Source organism: Natator depressus, chromosome 3 (genome assembly GCF_965152275.1).
Source record: "Natator depressus isolate rNatDep1 chromosome 3, rNatDep2.hap1, whole genome shotgun sequence".
NCBI lineage: Eukaryota > Metazoa > Chordata > Testudines > Cheloniidae > Natator > Natator depressus.
This window is the reverse complement of record NC_134236.1, coordinates 173,991,956-174,014,842: the sequence shown is the minus strand read 5'-3', so window position 1 is coordinate 174,014,842 and position 22,887 is coordinate 173,991,956. Positions and strand designations below refer to the sequence as shown.

Below are 22,887 nucleotides of genomic sequence, written 5' to 3'. Positions count from 1 at the left end.
AATTTTAGTTGAAACCCTAAGCCATACTGTACTGTTCTTGTGCAGACTTTGCTTATAGGCTGTTTACATCGTTTTAACTTAAATTGTATACCTTTTTTCATAAGGGATGATGTACCTGCTGCACTGGAAGCTACCATTGACTGTTGTAAAAAGTATGGCAAGATCCCTAGGCTCCATGACATCTTGTGCAGGCTAATAGAACAAGGAAATACTGATCTCCTGCAGAAAGGTTAGTTGGATATAGTCAAATATTGCTTGTTGGGTTATTTTGGCTTCTTTATGGAGGTGGTGGTTTAGTTTAGTTTAGTTTTTTGCTATCTGCACATCAGGCTGTGCAAACAGTGGAAGGATGCGTAGAGTATAAGGGCATAACTTTAAAGCTTTCAGCAGCATCTAGGTGTCCTTTTTGCAAATTAAAAAAAATGAAGCTTACTTTAGGTACAAAGGAACCTAATGTTTCCACAACCAAATCCCTAGCTGTCAGCAGAAGGCTGCTATCATGGAATATGTGTCAGTCTATTGGTGTTGACACACCATAACTTGTTCTATATGTCCCTCCCTCAACATGTTTAAGAAATCCTAAGTCCTCATAGTCTGCAGCAATATAGAATGCCAATTTATATTCTGTTAATGCTGTTGAATTTAATTATTATAAACTATAATGCAGATTAGCAAAGGCACTTGAAATACATTTAACCTTGAGCTGCGAGGTATCTTGAAATATTTTGTCCTCATTCTTAGTATCTCTTTCCAGAAAATTATTTCCCCATCACTTATTTAGTGTTTTGCCAGGTGTGGGGAATCTTACTTGTTGGATTATTTTTGACATCTGTTTTTAAAATGCTTCCCAGTTATTAAACAGACAATTAAATGATTTTTCTTCTCTCTATAGCCATGGACTTTGTGAGTCAAGAACGAGGTGAAATGACGATGCTCTATGATATCTTCTTTGCCTTCCTGAATACAGGAAAATACAAAGAGGCCAAGAAGATCATTGAGGTGGGATTTTAACTACAATACTCTAATCATGCGACTATTTAGACTCTTAATTAGAATACGTTTAAAATTTTTAACCTTTAATTAGTCTTGTACTGATTCATGTTAATAAATAATGAAGGGCGGGGGGGAAGAACTCGGCCAGCTTCTTAATTATGTATAATTACAGTTCAATATGCAACCAGACTCTCTCTTCTGAAGTTGTTTTCTTACTTTATCAAATTCACTGTTATATATCAAAATGATATTTGCATATTAAATCTTGGATTGTGGAACAATTAAATTAAACTGACATTCCTGGGTGTAAAGTTACTAATCCTCTCTCCCAAGGAATTCTTTGTTCTTAAAAGCACTGGAATTTAATTTGCTGCAGACCATACTCAGATTTATTTGTAATGCTTGTCTACAAGTTAATCAGCCAAACAAGTGCTGTCTGCTACTGTTTGGCATTTAATTTAGAATTTTTTTAAACCATGGTAAGCAGCTTATAGAAAGTGGTAGGTGACAAACTTGGTCTATTTAGGATTAGTATATTTTATCTAGACTTGATTGAAATTTTGCTTACTGAAATTGATAAGTCAAAAGGGCAGCTGCAGAGTCTGCCCAGATTGTGATATTTTTTCTTAGCACTCTGTGTGTTTGTGTGTGTGTTTAAACTCTGCATTACTTGTCCAGTTAACATTGTAAAGGGGAGAGTCTTTCAGAAAATGAAACTTTGTTGTCTTCTTTCTTTGAACTTTCTTTTCTGAAACACCTTTTTTTCCTTTAGGGGTAATCTCCTGAAGAAAAAAATACATGAGATAACAGAAATCCTCATCTGAATCATGAGACATTAAAAATCTTGCATAAAAATTATGTTAACTGGTTTTTTTGGGGGGGGTTTTTTTTTTTTTAGTCCTCTGATGGTAGGACAAAACTGTATCTTTTTAGAAAATGCTTTGCACTTCAGTAGAAAAGCAGTAGTCCTAAATGTAGTGAGTTTTTGATGCTTTAATAGCTTTATTATGATAATAGAGAAAAGAATACAATGCAATTATTATCAAGGGCTGAAGAGGAGTTTATTTTAAGAGTGTGACTGAAATACAAGAGAAAAGAAAGGTGTAAGGAGGAAAAAACTTGTTGTGGGATGTTTAGAAGTGAAGTGAATGCTAAAGGAAATATAAGACATTTTGCAGTTTTCTGTGTTTTTACTAGCTGTTTCTTTGGATTTAATAGACTTTTCTTTCACAGTTTTTTCAAACGTGCTCTTGAGTTTTCTTTGCACTGATGGTAATTTCTTTATCTTAAAAAAGACTTTGTTCAGAGACTAGTTTAGTCACATTTTAAATTAATCAGACAGTAAACAAATTAATATTGTTTGATTTGGTTTGAAAGCCTACTTCCCTGTATAAATTAGCTGTTGCCAATTTACCTCTCCTGTTTCTTTAAGAATTAAGAAGTAATGAGCAAGTTAACTTTGGGGTGATTGACCGTGAAATGTTAAAACCAGCAAGAGTCAGAGATTCTGGCATAAACCCCGATGCTGTTATCAAAAGATCAGATGGACATCTGGCTGTCTTGTTTGTCTTTTTATGCTCATTGGGTTAGGATTTCCAAGTCTTGTGTAACCTTTTCAAAGTCTGATTTGGTCCTTTTGTATATGTGGGTTACGTTTCTTCTAAATGAAAGTTTATTTTCAATAACTACTGAACTATTTCTCATTTTGTGTATAGTAACAAAGGTAAATTCTAAACATCTCTGTTTGTAATGAAACAGATAATCATGGCTATTTAGTGTTCCCTCTCTAAAAACGTTGACTGAAACTGAAGGTTACCATAGAATGCCATTGCCTTGGGAACTGAGAAAGTGATGAGCAAAGAGAATATAATGCCTCAAGCTATTATTGCCCAGTGGAGATCACTACGTCAGCCTAGTGGTGTGGTGTTGTGTTACTTAGAGAGCCCAGATGTGTGCTAGACACTTTGCAGACATATATACAGTCATGGCTTTGAAAAACTTGCAACCCAGGGCCCCGATCCTACAACTGGTTTGGGGTCTAAACCTTCAGCAATATGGGTGAATAACAATAGTGGGGAAGGTGTGAGGGGAGGAGATGAGAAGGGATACAAGAAGTCAGATCATGGAGTTGCAAATGTTTATGTGCAGGTATTGGTGGTTAGAAATGTAATTACATTTTAAATGTAGGTAGCTTGCTTGTTAACCAAGCTAATTTAGTTATGTGGTGGTACAGAGATGAAATCATGGTTAGAGGAATGAGGGCATTTAGTAGCAGGAGAGGTTAGAGGGGCAGCAAGACTGAGATAGGAATGGTAGGCTAAAGGTAGATGGAAAAAGGTAGAGGTAAGGATCAATTGCAGCAAAACAAGAACAAGAGTGAAGGGCACGGTGAGGCAGTGCAGATGCAAAACTGACTAGTTGCATTACAACAGGTACATCTGAGGAAGTGGTAGCAGAGTCTGTTAATGATTGCTGGAGGATTCTGGTGTTGTGGGATTCCTGATGTTCTGTTGAAGACGTGCTGAGCAGAATAGAATACAGGTTCTGATCTTGAGATGGTTGAAATAATATGTCCAGTAGTTCTGGTTTGTAGTCCCTTTGGGACTTGTTGGTGCCAGGTGAGGTAGTTTTGACACCTACACGGGGGAGGAGAGTTGGAAGGCCTAATTTAGTCCAGCCTTTCCCACTGCTGCTGCTTGTGGTCTTTGGGGAAGCAGGACTCTGAAACTGTGTTGCGGGCAGGCCATGAGGTGTTAAGTTGCTACTGTCTTCAGGCAGGGAATTTTGGGGAAGGAGGAGGAGGGCAGTAGTTGCTGCAGTGCAGGCCTAACATCGCTCTAGGGTTCAGTCTTTTGCTGTGCACCCACTGACGACAGCCAGGTTCCTCACGGTACTGTCAGAGAAGGGGTTCACAACACGTTTATGTGACCAGATATTTAGACAGGTACCTTTCTCTCCCTTCCTGATCTCCAGGGCCCCAGACAGTGAATTTCCCCGTAAGTCACCAAGTTCAGTTCAGGTTGCCTTAGGAAAAAAACATTGTTGGAGAAAATAAAGGCAATTAGAAACAAAATAAATATTAAGTTGAGTTTAAACACACTAAAACTGAAGATTAAAAGTGTAGTGAGCTTGCCCCAAAACTTAAGATATACTTATTAAACAGGGTGAAAAAATATACATCTTAGAAAATCCTTTTGCTTAACTCTTGTAAAAAACAAAACAAAACAAAACAAAAACACCTTTGTCGAGCTTCAGTCTGTGTGTGTCTAATCAAAATCTCATTCACACAGGGGTCTCTCAGGTAGTCTCTTGTTTCTCTCCAGAGCTGATAGATACAGTGTTTGGTTTGGGAGTGTGGTGTGGTCATTGTGTGCTGCATTACTGGTATATTCTGACAGTAGACCCAGTGTAACTGGCCAGAGAAGGATCACCCTGTGTAGCAATCCTTCAGTGACAAAGGGCTGTTGCACCCTCTATACTATAGAGTCTATAGCACCCCTTCTCTCTGTTGCCAAGGTAGCAGATGTGGCTAGAGCAAAGGATGCATGTTTGGGGTTTTGTTACATCCTGCCAACCCCTGGTTGCCATTTTGGTCTTTGTCAATTGGCATAACAGCATCCTTTAGACTACGCTAATTTATGCTTGGGGACTAGACTGCCACACAGTTGACTTAGGACCAGGGGAATGGAGGAGGGAACTTTATACCACTTGGGTATCTCTTCTCCCTCCTCATCCCCCAACACATCATCCTACCATGTGTGCTCCTTGGATATAGTATGTGGGGGCTTATCCTTTAAAGATTCTGTTGTTGTGGTGATGTTACATCACCTCATGGTAGTTTGAATACACTCGCTGTGACCGCTGCTTTGTTCTAGCCCCTAGCTTAACTTGTTAGGCCAACTCTTCTTAATTCTTCATGTGCAGTCCTGCATACACAGCAATTAATCTGAACAGTTCTTCAGTTACATTTTCAGACTGGCCTTTTCTTTGATAATCATGCCCAATGCTATCATTAGAAATGTGTGGTGAAGAATTGTCTAGCTAGGCCACTAATTTGGCCTGGTCTACGTTAGAAAAAATTACCTGTTTTTAACAACAGTTTAAATTGCAGCTGAAGACAAACTTTCTTCAGCACTGGTTCAGAAAACAATGGTGTAAAATCTACTCAGAGCAAGTCTTAACCATAGTTTTCTGGAACAGAGATGAACAATGTGTTATAGACTATACCTACAGCTAAGCCACGTGCAGTTGTGAACCAGTGCTAAATCTATTATCAGCAGCAGCGTGTGCTATTTCTAGTACAGACAAGTTTCAGTGAAGTCACCACTACAGATTATTCGCGCAGAAATTTCCTTGGTTCAAAATTATAAGATGAAACTGCCAGATATATAATTTTATGATTCACATATGATACCTTCTTTGAAGAAGATCTTGTGACATCAGAGCCTCAAAAGTAAATGTCCATAGCTCATTGAGAAAATGTGTGTCTGCTGAAACAAACAAGTTGGAAGTTGCACAAGGGAAGGAGAAAGAAATGGGTTACTAAATGAAAGCGCAATGTTGTCAAGTGAAGTAGTTTAGTCCATTGCTCTTTGGTCAGTCCTTTCAAAGCAGAAACAGTTTGACCAGTTAGGAGAATAATGATGCAAAACTTTCCAAGCTAATTGATTGGCCATTGAAGGGTGTAATAAAATGAATATGAAGATTAAAAGTGTAGGTACACACTTATTTTAGGGTATGTACTTGGATAAAATTAGGTCTTTGAAGATATGGAGTACAATTCTCAAAAGTGCCCAAGTCCCATTTTCAAATGTTGAAAGTTAGTGGGACTCAGGCTCCCAGTGTCTTAGTCACTTCTGAAAATGACTTAAATTCCTAAATCAGTTAGGCACTTCTGAAAAAATTACTTGTACATAGTCAAGAAAATATTAAGTCATGTTTGAAAGTGCTAGCTGAAACTTATTTGAAAGAGAAGACCTCTTCAAGTCGATGTGAACTCATCTCATGTTTGAGTGCTCTGAAAAAAAACACCGCTTGAGAGATACAGGTAATTGAGCACAGATGAGCAAAACTTATTAACTGCCTCCTCCCAAGTGAAAAATGGAGCTGTGCCAGTTGTAATCTGACCTTTTGTACTTGTTTTTCAATTATTTGTAAACACTTGCAGTTGCTGAGGTAGATAAGTGCAAGTGAGTGTTTATGTAATTAAAGACTGTATCACAGTGCATACACACAAGGGGGCTCAATTAAAAGTGTACAGACAACCATAATTCTGGCATTTTCTAGCTTTTGAGTGCTTGGTTTTGCAACGTTAACATACATTTGGTAGTTTTTTGGATGTTGCAGATACAATCACAGTTTTTTAATCACACTGTTAAACAATAGAATACCAATTGAAATACATTAAATATTTTTGGATGTTTTTCTATATTTTCAAATATATTGATTTCAATTACAACACAGAATACAAAGTGTACAGTGCTCACTTTATAATATAATTTTTATTACAAATATTTCCACTGTAAAAATTATAAACAAAAGAAATAGTATTTTTTCAGTTCACCTGATACAAATACTGTGGTGCAATCTCTTTATTATGAAAGTACAACTTACAAATGTAGATTTTTATTTTTTACGTAACTGCACTCAAAAACAAAACAAAACGCCAAACTTTAGAGCCTACAAGTCCACTCAGTCCTGCTTCTTGTTCAGCCAATCATTAAGCCAAACAAGTTTGTTTACATTTACAGGAGATAATGCTGCCCGCTTCTTATTTACAGTGTCACCAGAAAGTGAGAACAGGAGTTCTCATGGGACTTTTGTAGCCAGCATTGCAAGGTATTTACATCCAGATATGCTAAACATTCGTATGACCCTTCATTGCTTCGGCCACCATTCCAGAGGACATGCTCATGATGCTTATTTAAAAAAAAAAAAAAAATGCATTAATTACATTTGTGACTGAACTCTTTGGGGGAGAATTGTACATCTCTGGCTCCGTTTTCCCTGCATTCTGCCATATATTTCATGTTATAATAGTCTTGGATGATGACTCAGCATGTGTTGTTCATTTTAAGAACAGATTTGACAAAATGCAAGGAAGGTACCAATGTGAGATTTCTAAAGATAGCGACAGCACTCGATCCAAGGTTTAAGAATCTGAAGTGCCTTCCAAAATCTGAGAGGGATGAGGTGTGGAGCATGCTTTCAGAAGTCTTAAAAGAGCAACACTCGGATGCGGAAACTACAGAACCCGAACCACCACACAAAAAAAAAAAATCAGCCTTCTGCTGGTGGCACCTGACTCAGATGGTGAAAATGAACATGCGTTGGTCTGCACTGCTTTGGGTTGTTAACGAGCAGAACCTATCAGCATTGATGCACGTCCTCTGGAATGGTGGTTGACGCATGAAGGGATACATGAATCTTTAGCACATCTGGCATGTAAATATCTTGCGACGCCGGCTACAACAGTGCCATGCGAGCTCTTGTTCTCACTTTCAGGTGACACTGTAATCAAGAAGCGGGCAGCATTATCTCCTGCAAATGTAAACAAATTTGTTTGTCTAAGCGATTGGCTGAACAAGAAATAGGACTGAGTGGACTTGTAGGCTCTGAAGTTTGTTTTGTTTAACAGTGCGATTAATCGTGATAAATTTTTTTTAATCGCTTGACAGCCATAATGTTTATATATTTCTTCAATGTTGTTGCCTCCCGCTCTCTTGTCCCTCCTCCTCCCCCCCCCCCCCGGCTTAATACCACAATGTATGACAGCAATTTAAATTAGATACATCCTCGAGACAGGAACCTGTTGTTATACTTCGAGTGCTTGCTCATGTAGGTTCCATTTTAGGTGTGTGCTTGCCCACATGCACAGTGGTCGGAGATTTCTGCGATATCCGGAGGGCTGGCTGTGGCGCCCTCTGGAGTGCCACACTCGTGTGGCAGCATATCAGGTGCCGCCAGCCCTATGCTGTTCCTTCTTACTGCCTGTGATGGTTGGTCAGAGCCCCTTGCCTTGCATCACAAGAGCAGTAGCAGTTTTCTTTCATTGTCTTCTTCGTAGACTTGGTTCTACTGGTTGTTTTATATAGTTCATAGTAGTTAATTATAGAGTTAACTTCGGGGCTTCATGGGGGTACTGCTGAGGTCAGACCCCCCCTCTCCCTCCCCCCCAGCCCAGGCAGGTACCCACCCACCACCCTGGGAAGTGGCAGGAGCTCCCAGCCTATCGTGGGGCCTTCAGTGCCAGAAGCAGTCCAGGCGGTTAAAGAGCAAGGCCAACTGGCTCCACAGGTGCCGTATCAGGTGACTGGCACCAAAGGGCAAGCCCACTGGGGTGCAGCAGAATGGACTGACGGAACACCCCGAGCTGCCAGACTGCAGGCACAGGTCTCCATCGCTGCGACTTCGGCCCCCAGCACCACACCCCGTCTCTCCGGCCAGAAGGCTTAGGTCCCCAATGAGATCCCCACCTACTCAGCACTCCAGACTCAAGGTGCTGTTCCCCATACCGCCAGTACCAGCGAATGTCCAGCCATAGGTCGACCAGGTGCCGGTCACCCTCACCAGGCGGTCTCCTTGACGTAGGTTGCCGTCCTGGAGGGGTCGTTCAGGATCTTGGCACAGGTCTCATTCGCCCTGTTACTGTTCCTTGGGCAGGCGGTGCTACTCAACCTGCCAATCTCCCACCAGAGTGAGCAAACAGAGGGAGCCCTTCCCTGTCAAGGAAGGCGAGAACACCCTCCCACAGGCGGTGCAGTCGTCGTCGTCCCCCGGATAAGGCGGTAGCCGGACCATCCCAACATAGCAGTCCCCCAGACGACTTCAAGGAGCATCAGTTCCTCCTTAAACGGGTGACTGAAAACCGTGGCCTACAAATTGAGGAGGTTCCTGAGGAGGCTGACGACTTCTTCAGTGTCATCTCGGCCACCACCCCAGCATGGGTGGAATTGCCTGTCCACCCTGGGGTCCTCAAAATACTCAAATCGTTGTGACAATCCCCCTCCTCTGAGGGCTTTGAGTATTTGTGCGCTCGTCCCCCTGCGGCATCGCTGGTTGAGTCCACAGTAAACAAGCGGGACACCGAAAAATAAGGATGCCAAGACTCGAGGTTCCATGGGCTTAAGGACTCCCAAGGCACCCTCTGCTTCTGGGGGCTGCATACTCCTCAGCAGTCCAGGAAGCCATTCTGTCCTCCTCCTTCTCCTCCTCCACCGCAGTCCAGGTCCTGGGGGGCTCCCAGATTGGGCTCCTACCGGAGGAAGGACAAGGAGAAGGGGCTTAAGAGACACTATCCATCAGCATCCCACTTGGCGACTCAGCCTGACCCTCCCAGAAATCAGAGAGGCCAGAAGCAGCTGTTTTGAGGGTGTGCCCTAGGACAATGGCCCAGCCAATTCACCAGATCCATCCCCCTCCTTTCTCAATCACCTCCGTCCTTTTCGGTCAGCCTGGTCCCATATCACATAGGACCGCTGAGTGCTAGATATGGTTTCTTCGGACTACACCCTTCAATTTATAGCCTACCAACCCTCCCACTCCCCCTTCCCTGTCCCTCTTCAGGGTCCCTTCTCACAAGCATCTCCTCGTTCAGGACATCTAAAATCTCCTGCACCTGAGGGCAGTGAAAGAGGTTGCTTGGAACATGAAAGAAAGAGGATTCTACTCCCGCTAATTCCTAATTCTGAAGGCAAAAGGGGGCCTCAGACCTGTCCTAGACCTGCATCACCTCAACAATCTGTCAAGAAGTTGAAGTTTCACATGGTCTCCCTGGCCTCCATCATATCCTCCATGGATCATGGAGACTGGTACACCGCTCTCGATTTGAAGGACACATACGTCCATTTCCATCTTTCTGGGGCACTAGCACTTCATCTGTTTCATGTTGGGCCAGCACCACTTTCAGTTCACGGCGATGTCCTTTGGTCTCTCATCAGCACTGAGAGTGTGCACAAAGTGTATAGCGCCAATGGCTGCTTACCTGTGACATCGGGGAGTCCAAATTTACCCTTACCTCGACAACTGGTTGATAAGGGGCCGGTCCCTAGATGAGGTGCAGACGCATATTGATCTGGTCTGTTCCACCTGTCATGATCTGGGACTAATAACGAACGAGAAAAAGTCAGCCTAACCACAGTACAATGCATAGAATTGATTGGAGCGGTTCTCGACTCCACTTAGGCCAGAGCCTTCCTTCCCGAGACTCACCACTGCCTACACGTGCCTAAGACTTTTGAGTCACATGGTAGCATGTACTTATGTAGTCCGGAATGCATGGCTCCACCTCAGACCCCTACAGGCATCAGTCTGTTCCCAACCCGTGCAGCATGGACAGGGTGGTCAGGATTCCTAACAGCATACTGTTGTCTCTCATCTGGTGGCAGGATCCCACGTTGGTGCGGGAAGGAGTTCCCTTTACAGGCCCAGCATCGTCAGTGACCCTTGTCTCTGATGCTTAGGACCTAGGATGCGGAGCCCACCTGGGCAATCTCAGAACTCAAGGTCGTTGGTCCAGTCACAATCGTTCCCTGCATTATCAACGCCAGGGAACTCAGGGTGGTTCAACTAGCCTGCCAAGTCTTTCTACCTCATATGGTGGTCCAGGTCCTGATGGACAACATGGCTACAGTCTTCTATATCAACAGGCAGGGCAGAGCCAGGTCATCTGCCCTCCACAAGGAAGCGCTCCAGCTCTGGGATTTCTCCCTGCAGCACGACATCCATCTTGTGGCTGCTTAGCTCCCAGGAGCCAGGAACACTTTGGGAGATCACATCAGGAGAACGTTCTCATCTCGCCATGAGTGGTCCCTTCATCTGGAGGTGGTCAGTTCCATCTTCCACAGGTGGGGCACTCCCCGGGTTGATCTGTTTGCTTCCAGGCAGAACAGAAAATGACACATTTTCTGCTCGATTGGGGGCATGGACAGAGGAGCCCTGTCAGATGCCTTTCTGCTCCCATGGTCAGGGGCTCTGATCTACGCCTTCCCTCCAGTGCCATTACTGCCCAGGGTCCTCACGAAGATCAAGCAGGACAGGGCAAAGGTCATCCTCCATAGCACTGGCTTGGCAACGCCAACACTGGTTCAGCACTTTGCTGGACCTCTCAGTGGCAGCCCCATTCCAGCTACTGCTCAGGTCAGATCTGTTTTCCCAGAACCACAGCAGTCTTCTGCGACTGAACCTGGTGGCTCTACATCTGACAGCTTGGCTACTGCGTGGCTAAACGCACAGGAGCAGCAGTGCTCGGCTGAGATTCAGCAAGTCCTGTTGGGGGGTAGGAAGCCCTCCACCAGAGCGACCTACCTGGCCAAGTGGAAATGACTCACCTGCTGGATTGCGGACAAAGGTGTCCGTCCCGAGCGGGCTTCACTGCAGCTCATTCCGGATTACCCTCTGAATCTCAAGCTCCAGGACTTGTCCCTCTCATCAGTCAAGATCCATCTAGCGGCCATCTCAGATTTCCACCTGCCGTTGAAGCTCAGGATATCACGGCCAGATTCTTTGAGGGCCTGAAGCGCCTCTACCCACACGTCAGGGCTCCTGTCCCTCCATGGGACTTGAATCTGGTGCTTTCGTGCCTCACAGGTCCCCCCTTCGAGTCTCTGGCTTCCTGTTCTCTTCTTTTCCTTTCCTGGAAGGTCGTGTTCCTGGTTGCGGTGATATTCATTTGTGGGCTTTTCTCATGGAGTCTGCCCTTCGCCCAGCTTCCAAGCTATCCCACCAAGACTCACCATGTACCTCAGCCTTGGTGCGCAGTGCACCCCGGCACTAGGCTCCACCCGGCACCATTCCCCATTGCCGGTGCCCAAAAAGAAAACTAGGAAACGCGGATCCCCGGCTCCAGGCAAGAAGGGCCTTGGATCATCAGGCAAGGGACCCAGTTCGGGCCACCCGGCCACTCCAGAGCCACGTGTGCATGCCTCCCCGGTCAGGGCCCTTAGCCCCTTAAAAGGTCCACCACCAACTCTCCGGAGTGGTATGAGATCCAAACCCCTGACGGCACCGACAACCTTCTCAAGCTCCCCTGGCACCAAGAGAGCAGAGGCTCGCTCAGAGGTGGCGGCAGAGGAGACTGTAGCCACCCCATAAACCTCCCTCCCCCATGGTGGACGATGCCTCGGAGCTTCCCCCAGTGGTAAAGTCTTTGTCTTCGTCCCCGGGCGAGGTGGTTGCGGGACCCTCAAGGCGCCTGCCGGACGATTTTAAAGAACCCCAGGCCCTGCTTCAACAGGTGGCTGAGAACTTGGGCCTAGAAGTGGAGGAGATGGCCGAGGAGGCGGACACCTTTTTCAGTTTCCTCTCAGCCTCTACCCCCTGCCCGTGTCTCACTACCAGTGCATGACGGAGTCCTCAAAATTGCCAAGGCCCTCTGGCAAACACCGTCGTCCATCGCTCCCACTTCCAAAAGGGCTGAAAAGAAGTACTTTTGTCCCAGCCAAAGGGTTCGAGTATCTTTATACCCACCCTCCCCCAGGCTCGCTAGTTGTCTCAGCAGCCAATGAAAAAGACAAGCAGGGGCACACCAGCTCATCTCCCAAAAACAAAAAGGCCAAAAGACTAGACTTGTTTAGGAGGAAAATTTATTCAGCTACCAGCCTGAAATTCCAGGTGGCGAACCATCAGGCCCTCCTGGGCAGATATAGGAGTCCCATAAGTTAAAATTGTAAGTTCAAGGAGTCCCTCCCACAGGGTTTGGCCCAAGAATTCGGCACCCTGGTGGAGGAGGGCACCATGGCAGCTAGGTGCTCCCTCCAAATGGCGTGGGATGCAGCTAACTCAGTAGCTAGGGTGGTCGCGTCGGTGGTGGTTATGAGGTGCAGCTCCTGGCTTCACACCGCTGGCTTCTCACAAGAGATGCAGACCTCAGTCCAGGACCTCCCATTCAATGGGAACGGGGTTTTTTTGGAGCAGAAGGATGCAAGGCTGTATGGGTTAAAGGATACTCAGGCCACCCTTTGCTCACTGGGCATGCAAGCACCGCAGTCTGCACAGAAGCAGTTCCGGCCATCCCCACCAGCAAGGCCTTGGCAGTCTCGTCCCGGGCCTGCAAGGAGAAGGGATAGGGACATACATTTCAACTGCTGCCACCCTTCCTCCTCCTGTTCACCTGTTCCGCCCGGCCTGGCAAAGCATCTCGGGAACCAGAAGAGCTCATTTTGAGGGTGCATTCGAGAGCGATGCCCCAGTCAACTCCCAGGATCCACCCCATTCTTTCCTCGTCTGTCTTCATCCCTACCGTTCGACCTGGTCGCGGGTCACCTCGGTCTGCTGGAAGCTGGACATGGTGTCACAAGGCTACACCCTGCAGTTTTCAGCCACCCCTCCCTCCCACTCCCGCTCTTTCCCATCCCTCTTCAGGGACCCTTCTCATGAGAAACTCCTCATTAAAGAGGTCGAGAATCTCTTGCACTTTGGGGGCAGTGGAGGAGGTCCCTCGGGACATGTCAGGAAAGGGGTTCTTCTCCCATTATTTCCTAATCCTCAAAGCAAAAGGGGGCCTCAGACCCATTCTGGACCTGTGCCGCATCAACAAGTCTTTCAAGAAGTTGAAGTTTCACGTGGTCTCCCTGGCCTCTATCATCCCCTCCCTGGATTCGGGAGACTGGTATGCCATCATCAACTTGAAGGATGCTTATTTTCGTATTCCAAGATCACAGACGTTTCCTCCTTTTCATAGTGGGTGAACACCATTTCCAATTCACGGCTCTCCCCTTTGGCCCCTCATCGGCCCCAAGGGTCTTCACAAAATGTGTGGCACCATTGGCCGCTTACCTGAGACATTGAGGGGTCCAGGTCTTCCCATATCTTGACGATTGGCCTATCCAGGGTAGGTCTTGGGAACAAGTGCAGAGAAGCCTTGATCTGGTGCATTCCACCTGCAACAACCTGGGCCTGTTGGTAAATGAGAAAAAAATCCACTTTAAGACCAGTCCAACTAATAGAGTTCATTGGGGCGGTTCTCAGCTCCACGCAAGCCAGAGCCTTCCTTCTGGAGGCGCATCTTCAGGCCACGTCGGACCTGATCTCCCATGTGAAGAACCACCTGTTCACCATGGCTCACACCTGCCTGTGGTTGCTGGGCCACATGGCTGCCTGTACATACGTGGTCAGTCCATTTCCGGCCTCTGTAAGCGTGGCTGGTGTCTGTTTATGTCTCCAACAGGCATGACCTAGACGGGTAGTCAGGGTGCCAGACCATGTCCTATCATCCCTGGATTGGTGGATGAACCCCAGGTCACAGTTGCAGGGAGTTCTCTTTGCAGCCCTCTCCTCATCGCTGACCCGGTCTCTGATGTTTCGGACCTGGGCTGGGGAGCCCACCTGGGCGAGCTCAGCATGCAAGACCACTGGCTGTGAAACGATCTGGCCTCCATATGAACGTCAGGGAGTTCAAAGTGGTTTGCCTGGTCTTCCAGGCTTTCTTACCCCAACTGAGGGGTAAGGGGTCCATACCACCGTGACGTATTACATCAAGAGGCAGGGTGGAGCTAGGTTGTTGGCCCTTTGCCAAGAAGCTCTCTGCTTTTGGGACTTCGTGTGCAGTAAGCTATTCGTCTGGTGGTCACACATCTGCCCAGGACTAGGAACGCGTTTGCAGATCACCTCAGCAGCACCTTCTCATCTTGCCATGAGTGGTTGCTGTATCTGGAGTCAGTCAGTGTTATCTTCTGGAAGTGGGGAACTCCCCAGGTGGACTTGTTTGCATCACATCAGAACAGGAAATGCCAAGTGTTCTGTTCACTCCAAGGGATGGACAGGGGTTCCCTGTCAGATGCTTTCCTGCTCCGGTGGTCTGAGGCTCTGATGTACGCCTTCCCGCCAGTGCCGTTGATCGACAGAGTCCTCGTAAATATCAAACAGGACAGGGTGAAGGTTATCCTGATAGCCCCCGAGTGGCCTCGCCAACACTGGTTTGGTACGCTGCTGGACCTTTCAATAGCCACCCTGCTGCAGCTACCTGTCTGGCTGGACCTGCAGTCCCACAGCCATATGCTGGGCTTTGGAATGACATATCCGGGCCTGGCAGGCCTCACTGCAGATGATCCTGGGTTATTTTCTGCACCTCAAGCTCCAGGGTTTGTCCCTGTCATCGATCAGGGTCCACCTGGCCACTATTTCGGCCTTCCACCCTCCATTCTAAGGCAGGTCGGTCTTCATTCACGACATGATGGCCCGGTTTTTGAAAGGTCTGGGGTGTCTCTACCCTCATATCCAGGACCCTGTCCGTCTCTGGGACTTGAATCTCGTGCCGTCGAGGCTCATGGGGCCTCCATTTGAACTCTGGCTTCCTGCTCTCTTCTCCTCTCCTGGAAGGTTTAGTTTCTGGTTGCAGTAACGTCTGCCTGCAGGGTGTCTGAGATCAGGAAGCTTAATTCAATTTATACAGTATTGTACAAGGATAAGGTCCAGCTGCAGCCGCACCCAGCATTCCTGCCCAAGGTAGTTTCCCAGTTTCATGCCAGTCAGGACATATAGTTATCTGGAGGTTGCACGCCCTGGACGTCAGGAGGGCATTGGCCTTCTACGTCGACAGGACAAACCCGTTTCGCAAGTCAATGCAGCTGTTTGTTGGGGTGGCAGACAGGATGAAAGGTCGCCCAGTGTCTGTTCAAAGGATTTTGTCCTGGATCATGGCCTGCATCTGCTTACTACCATGAACTGACAAAAGTGCCTCCACCGGCAGTAGTCAAGGGATACTCAACTAGAGCGCAAGTGTCATCAGCAGCCTTCCAGGCTCGGGTGCTGCTCCAAGAGATCTTAGAGTTGGTACCTGGTTGTCTATCCACATGTTTACGTCCCATTATGCACTTACCCAGCAGGTCCAGGACGATGCTGGCTTTGGCAGAGCAGTGCTGCACGCCGCAGGTGCATGAACTCCAAGCCCCCTCCATTGACACTGCTTGTGAGTCACCTAGAATGGAATCGACATGAGCAAGCACTCACAGAAGAAAAAACGGTTACCTACTTTTTCATAACTGTTGTTCTTCAAGATGTGTTGCTCGTGTCCATTCCATTACCTGCCCTTTTGTCCCTCTGTCGGAGTTGCCGGCAAGAAGGAACTGAGAGGGTGTAGGACCAGTGGTGCCTAATATACCAGTGCATGGGCGTACCACTCAAAGGGGCGCCACTGCCAACCCTATGGATACTGCTAAGGCAAAAAATCTCCAACGACCATGGATGTGGGCGTGCACACACCTAGAATGGAGCAGACATAAGCAACACATCTCAAAGAACAACAGTTACGAAAAGATAGGTAACTGTTCTTTCATAAGCTTCCATTAAACCAAGGCAAAGAGGGCCTTACAAGAAAACAGGAAGAGAAGACATCAAAATTTGGGACGGAGACTCATCCTTTTAGAAAATCATTCTTTTAGTAGAGATACAGGGAACACCTAGTAAAAGAAATTCTATCGTTGAAAATTTCAATGTATAATACATAGCTTTTTTTAAAGTGTTTTTTTAACCAAGCTTAAATTTTATTGTATGAATACTCTATCTTTGGACCTCGTTAAATCTCATGCACTAAAATATTTTTTAATATTTTTGGGAGGGATGCTTTTTCTGCAATGCATAAGTTGTACTAGGACATGAAGAAATACTTGAAAATGCAGTAGCCGACAAAATTCAAGACCTGACAAGTAAACTATTTTGGGTTAGTACATAATCAAAAAAAGTTTGGTGTGCAGAATAGATATATCAACAGATGTCTAGTAAAATTGTAATAGTAAATTGATTAAAGCACAGAATTGTGACATGCTTTACATTGTGAACAGACTTCAAGATACCGATTGCCACTGGTTTTAGATATTTTTAATCTATCATAAAAACAATGAAAATATTTCTAGGTTTGAGATTGAGAGATTACAACCCTCTTTCATCCAGATTGCTTTTTGTATGAATCTACATTATAAAATCAACATGAAACTCAATTTTGTGTTGGACATAAAAGTACTGGAGAAAGATGTTACTTGATTTGTAGCAGTGTAATTTGGCCTTTTTAATATAGGTGGTGCAAGAATAATCTAGGGAGCTAAATTTCTGATGCCAGATACAGAGAATCAATGTTGTGACCTGCTGAGAAGATTCTTTCAGTTTGGGTGACAATGGGAACAAAAATAAAATGTGTGGGTACTTGTTTAAATATATTTTAAAAGTGTGTGTGTGTGTGCGTGTGCTTACCTACTAGGCCAGGACACACTATTCTCATGTTTTAATATTTGGTCACTTTAAAAAGTAAACTGATATCTTTCAAATATAGCAATCTCCAGTTATTTTTAATTAGCTGCTGCTAATCCAAAAATGAGTGAGATAATATTGGACTGTAGTTTTTTATAATATACTTTGGTACATTGGGTACTGTACATAGTGGAAACAATAAAATTTGAACATAAAAGTTTGCTTCCTCTCTTAGCACAAAACTACAATCTTGAGGGTCAGGGTTGTTTCTCTCTCCCCTTTCCCGTCACTTTTTTTATTCTTAAGTATGCTTGGAGGAGGTTGGTTCCCTTGAACTTGTAGATTATTAGTTACTTGAAAGGGAATTTTTCATTAATTTTTAATAAGGTTTCATGTTCAAGGTGTTGGTAGTTTCCTGTTGGTAATGTATAGGGAAGCAGTTATTCCCACGTTTGTATGTTTGGTAGATTGGTATTAGTTTACAAGGATAACATATTATCAGAACTCAATTTCACTCATTTTGAATGGTTATTAGTACGCTTGTTATATTTTCTTCCACTTTACAGTACTTTCTAATTTGTTTTTTCCCTTACTCCCTCTCAAGTGATTTTTCCCCCTAAGGTGTGACTTCTTAAGGTGTATAAAATTGTTAATGTTGTTGGATCAGTATGCCAATTTCTGATGTGCAAAATAAGTATTCTAGATGCCAAAGTCTCCTAGATTGCTACTCACCATGTCTTCTTTGGCTATCCCTCGATGCGAGGATGATGTCTGCCAAGGGGGTTCATAGGTGGGCTTCTAAGTGGCTGAGGAGCCCAATTCTTGTCCTGCAGATTTCCCCACAGAAGTGACAGGTGTAATCTTGGAGGAGACACAGTTGTTGGCTGGTCTGTTGTGCCCTTTCTTTCCTCCTTTGTCAATTCTCTGTCTCATGAGCACATCTGTTCTCCTCAGAGTGAGCTGTGGCTTGGTGTGTGGTGTGGCACCACTATGGTCTGTTCCGTGCTGAGTCCTCCTAGTTTGCTGGGTCGATGCCTCTCTTTTTAAGGTGTACTTTCAGTATGTCTTCGGAGTACTTCCACTGCCTTCTGCAGGCCCTTCTTCCCTGACTTAATTGAGAGAAGAGTACTTGCTTCGGAAGGCAAATGTCAGGAATATGTACACAGTGGCCAGCCCAGCGGAGCTGGTGTTTCATGACTTGCGTTTCTATACTGCTGATGTTGGCTGCAGAGAGAATGCTGATGTTAGTGCGTTGTTTTTTCCAACTGATCCTGAGAATCTTTCTGAGGCAGCGCTGTTGGAACCACTCCAGCTGCTTGAGATGTCATCTATAGGTTACCCAGGTCTCTCACCCATAGAGAAGTGTGGGGATGACGACAGCCTTGTAAACCAAGATCTTGGTGCCTGTTTACAGATCCCTATCATTGATGATTCATTTGAATAGTCTTCCAAAGGATGTGCTGGCACAGCGAATCCTGTATTCAATTTCTGTGTCAATGTTGGCTGGGAGAAGTGGATGCCAAGGCATGGAAAATGGTCCACATTTTCCAGGGGTTCTCTGCTGATGGTGATTTGTGGAGTACGGAAAGTAGTTTGTGCAGGTGAGGGCTGGTAGAATACATGGGTTTTCCCGATGTTGAGAGAGAGACCCATGCTGTGATAGGCATCTGCAAAAAGATTTAGGGTTCTTTGCAGGTCAGCCTCTGCGTGGGCGAGAATGACGTAGTCATTTGCATAATGGACAATGATGCCAATTCTCGTGATCTTAGATTTTGTTTGGAGACGTTGGAGATTGAGGAGTTGGCCTTCCGTATGATACTCAATCCCAATTCCATCAGGAAGGCGGTCATGGATGGGAGTCAGGATCACGGCAAGGTAAATGGGAAAAGTGTTGGGGCAGTGACCCAGCCCTGCTTGACACCAGTGCGAATGATGAATGGTTTGGTCTCTGAGCCGTTGCACAGAATGGTGGCAGTGGTCCATTTCTGTGGACAGCCAGACCTACACAGCGCCTTCCATAGGGCATCACAATTGATAGATTCAAAGGCCTTGGTTAGATTGATGAATGCCACAAATAGTTCCTTATATGCTCTCTGTAATTCTCCTGAATCTGTCGTACCATGAAGATCATGTGCCTCGGGATGGCCTGAAGCCACACTGATTCGGGGAGGAGTTCCTCGGCAAGAGGGAGAAGGCAGTTTAGTAGGATCCAGGCAAGGATCTTTCCTGCGATGGAGAGGAGGGCAGTAACCTCTCTAGTTCCCTCACAAAGATCTGTCCACTTTCTTGAATATTGTAACATGTTCACATTCTTAAAGTCAGGTGGAATTTCTTTGCAGGTCCAGACTTTGTCAAGGAGTTGGCGAAGTTTGTGCTGGAGCATTGTTCCACCAGCTTTAAAAACCTCAGCTGGGATGCTGGCTCGGCCTGGTGCCTTGTGATTTTTTTGTCTGGGTGATGGCATGCCGGACTTCCTCAGAAGATGGGGGATCAGCAAAGTGTTCCATTGCTGAGTGTTGTGAAATAGGCTCACCATCTATTCATTGTACTGAAGATGTCAAGAACCATCAAAAAGTTGAAGGTTTGAAAACTTCTCTCCCTTTTCTGAAAGGAGGGTGACTAAAGTGAAGTCAGCATTTCTTGTTCATTTTTGTCTGACCATAATTTGCTGTTACTAGCAACAGAACTACTTTGTCTGCTTCATTGGTCTTATTGCATCTTCTGGCTAGCAGCCTGTTTGGTCCCCCTAGCTTCCAAAAAACTTCAGTTGTCCAACTATACTGAAAGAAGGACAAGAGACATTTGATATGGATATAATCACACCTCAACTTCATTATTAGATGTCTGGGACTTCCTGGCAGATAAAAGCGTACAGTGCAGGTAACCCTATGTTTATTCCATGATTACCCCGGGGGCTTCCATCAGCTCCCCTTTTTCCATCCGGGTGCCCCCAGCCAATCCATTGCTGGGACCTTACCATCCCACCCACTCCTCCCCTTGTAGGAGGGTTAAGGTGGGCTATAAGAAAGGGGGGTTGGTTCTTTGCCGTACCAATCATAGGAGTCATCCCCACCCATTCCATTCCTTTAGCAAACACCTCCTTTTTAAAATCCATTTCCAATCCATTTTTCCGGTCACTGTATACCTTCCCTATGGCTATAAAAGGATCTTTCAAAACTGGGTGACTGGGCAACAAAATGGCAGATGAAATGCAATGTTGATAAATGCAAAGTAATGCACTTTGGAAAACATAATCCCAACTATACATATAAAATGATGGGGTCTAAATTGGCTGTTACCACTCAAGAAACAGATCTTGGCGTCACTGAGAGTTCTCTGAAAACATCCACTCAGTGTTCAGCGGCAGTCAAAAAAGTGAACAGAATGTTGGGAATCATTAAGGAAGGGATAGATAATAAGACAGAAAATATCATATTGCCTCCATATAAATCCATTGTACGCCCACATATTGAATACTGCATGCAGATATGGTCGCCCATCTCAAAGATATATTGGAATTGGAAAAGGTTCAGAAAAGGGCAACAAAAATTATTTGGGGTATGGAATGGCTGCCATATGAGGGGAGATTAATAAGACTGGGGCTTTTCATCTTGGAAAAGAGACGGATAAGGGGGGATATGATAAGGATCTATAAAATCATGACTGGTGTGGAGAAAGTAAATAAGAAAGTGTTGTTTACTCCTTCTCATAACACAAGAACTAGGGGTCACCAAATGAAATTAATAGGCAGTAGGTTTAAAAAAAAACAAAGGAAGTATTTTTCACACAATGCACAGTCAACCTGTGGAACTCCTTGCCAAAGGATGTTGTGAAGGCCAAGACTATAACAGGGATCAAAAGAGAACTAGATAAGTTCATGGAGGATAGGTCCATCAATGGCTATTAGCCAAGGTGGGCAGGAATGGTGTCCCTAGCCTCTGTTTGCCAGAAGCTGGGAATGGGTGACAAGGGATGGATCACTTGATGATTATCTGTTCTGTTCATTCCCTCTGGGGCACCTGGCATTGGCCACTGTCAGAAGACAGGATACTGGGCTAGATGGACCTTTGGTTTTGACCCAGTATGGCCGTTCCTATGTTCTGATGCTTTTATGCTTAAGCCAACTCTCTGACATTTTTCTGTTTCAAGTCTTCTAATACTTGGAATATTAAACTAATTTGTTATAGTAGGAGTAGAAGCTGCCTTTGTTAATGATGTGAAACCATTTAATAAATCTCTGTTTTCAAATAGTTTGAATTCTTTTCCAAGAATTGTTTGCTTTCATTTTCCATCCTTGGGCCTCTTCCCAGAGGAGAATTTTTAATGGTAATGCATAAATTTGTTTCCAAAAATGGTCTTTCATTAGACCAGATGATGAGCATTTGAAAAATCACATGCTGAATCTGCACAGTGTAAAGAGTTTTGCTAAACTAATAAACTTAGCACTGAAGAGAGGATTTTATATGTATGCATATATCAACAGCTAAATAAATACTGAACTCCTTATTCCCCCTTGAATGTTCCAAATCAGTCCACACTCATGTTTTTCTCACAAATAGGTCAACTAGGTTCCACTGACTTCCATCAAGGATAGCAGTGTTTTGGTGCTGTATAGCCAAATAGTTCCAAAGATGGAATTTTCTTTCCCAATATTCTTCAAGCCATTAGACGAGACCCTGGAAGCCCTGGAGACCAGAAGCTCCCTTTGAATTTTCTCCTTTTGAATTTAATTATCTTAAGGTTTTCTTAGAGCAAAAAATTACTTTTGTGGAACTACTGTGAAGTGACTTACCTATGTGTTTAGGATCAGACCAAAAGTTAAGGAAACTTTGGAGTTACCTAGTAGTCACTCAAAATAAGGAAATATTGATACTAAGGTTTAACACACAGTCTTAACTGTGCCCTTTGTGCTTTTCTTTTACTAAATAATGATCAAATAATATGTTAAATATTCTGTTCTCATATTTTTTTAAGCTACAACTGTAAGGTATCACCTGGTAGCCATGTTAGTCTGTATCCACAAAAACAATGATGAGTCCGGTGGTACCTTAAAGACTAACAATTTTTTGGAGGCGTAAGCAGCAGCAAAATCCACTATAACCCTTTGGCGAGCTGTACAGAGCTATTTTTAAGATTGAGTTGGGTTGCTGAGGGACATGCTGTTTTAGTAAAGTTGCTGCTGCCTCATACTTCTCTGCTCAGCTCCATTTCCCCATCAACACAGGCTCCGACTCTGTCCCATGCCACAGAGCTCCAGTTACTATCTCCCTGTTGGCTGACCGATCAGGAATTGAGAGCCAATCAGGTTCTGGCCAAGCCCCACTCTCCTCCCGCAGTGGGTGAGGGCAGGGCACACCGCCACTAACTCGGAGGAAGCTGGGTGGCATGGGATGGAGACTGAGCCTAGGCTGATGGGGAGCCTGGTGCAGGGGCTCCCTATGTGGCCAAACCTGTGTCTTTGGGGGAGCAGAGTGGAGGCAGAGACCGGGAGTAGCAGGACCCTGTGTGTCAGGTTGCAGTGCCTCTAAAATTTGGCTTAGGTTCCCCTCTGTCATGCCAGGAGGGAAGGGGTTCCACTGCTACATCACCCACCTCTGATTACTGCCTTCCCATTGACAGAGATGTGCCTTGACCCACCTACATTTAGGGGGCTGGGCTGGGCTGGGCTGGTCACAGTTATATTGGCTGTAGGAGATGGGAACCAATGAGAAGGCA

At 45.1% G+C, this 22,887-nt stretch overlaps 1 protein-coding gene across 2 annotated transcripts in view; it reads left to right on the top strand.

Annotated features, from left to right (window-relative positions):
* The window catches only part of LRPPRC (leucine rich pentatricopeptide repeat containing), a 168,548-nt gene that overhangs the window by 75,658 nt on the left and 70,003 nt on the right, over positions 1-22,887 (top strand). For both annotated transcript variants that reach the window (XM_074949362.1, XM_074949361.1), the window contains exons 24-25: positions 105-229; positions 893-999. In XM_074949362.1, the coding sequence (XP_074805463.1) occupies positions 105-229; positions 893-999 (232 nt within the window). The remainder of the gene's footprint in view (positions 1-104; positions 230-892; positions 1,000-22,887) is intronic.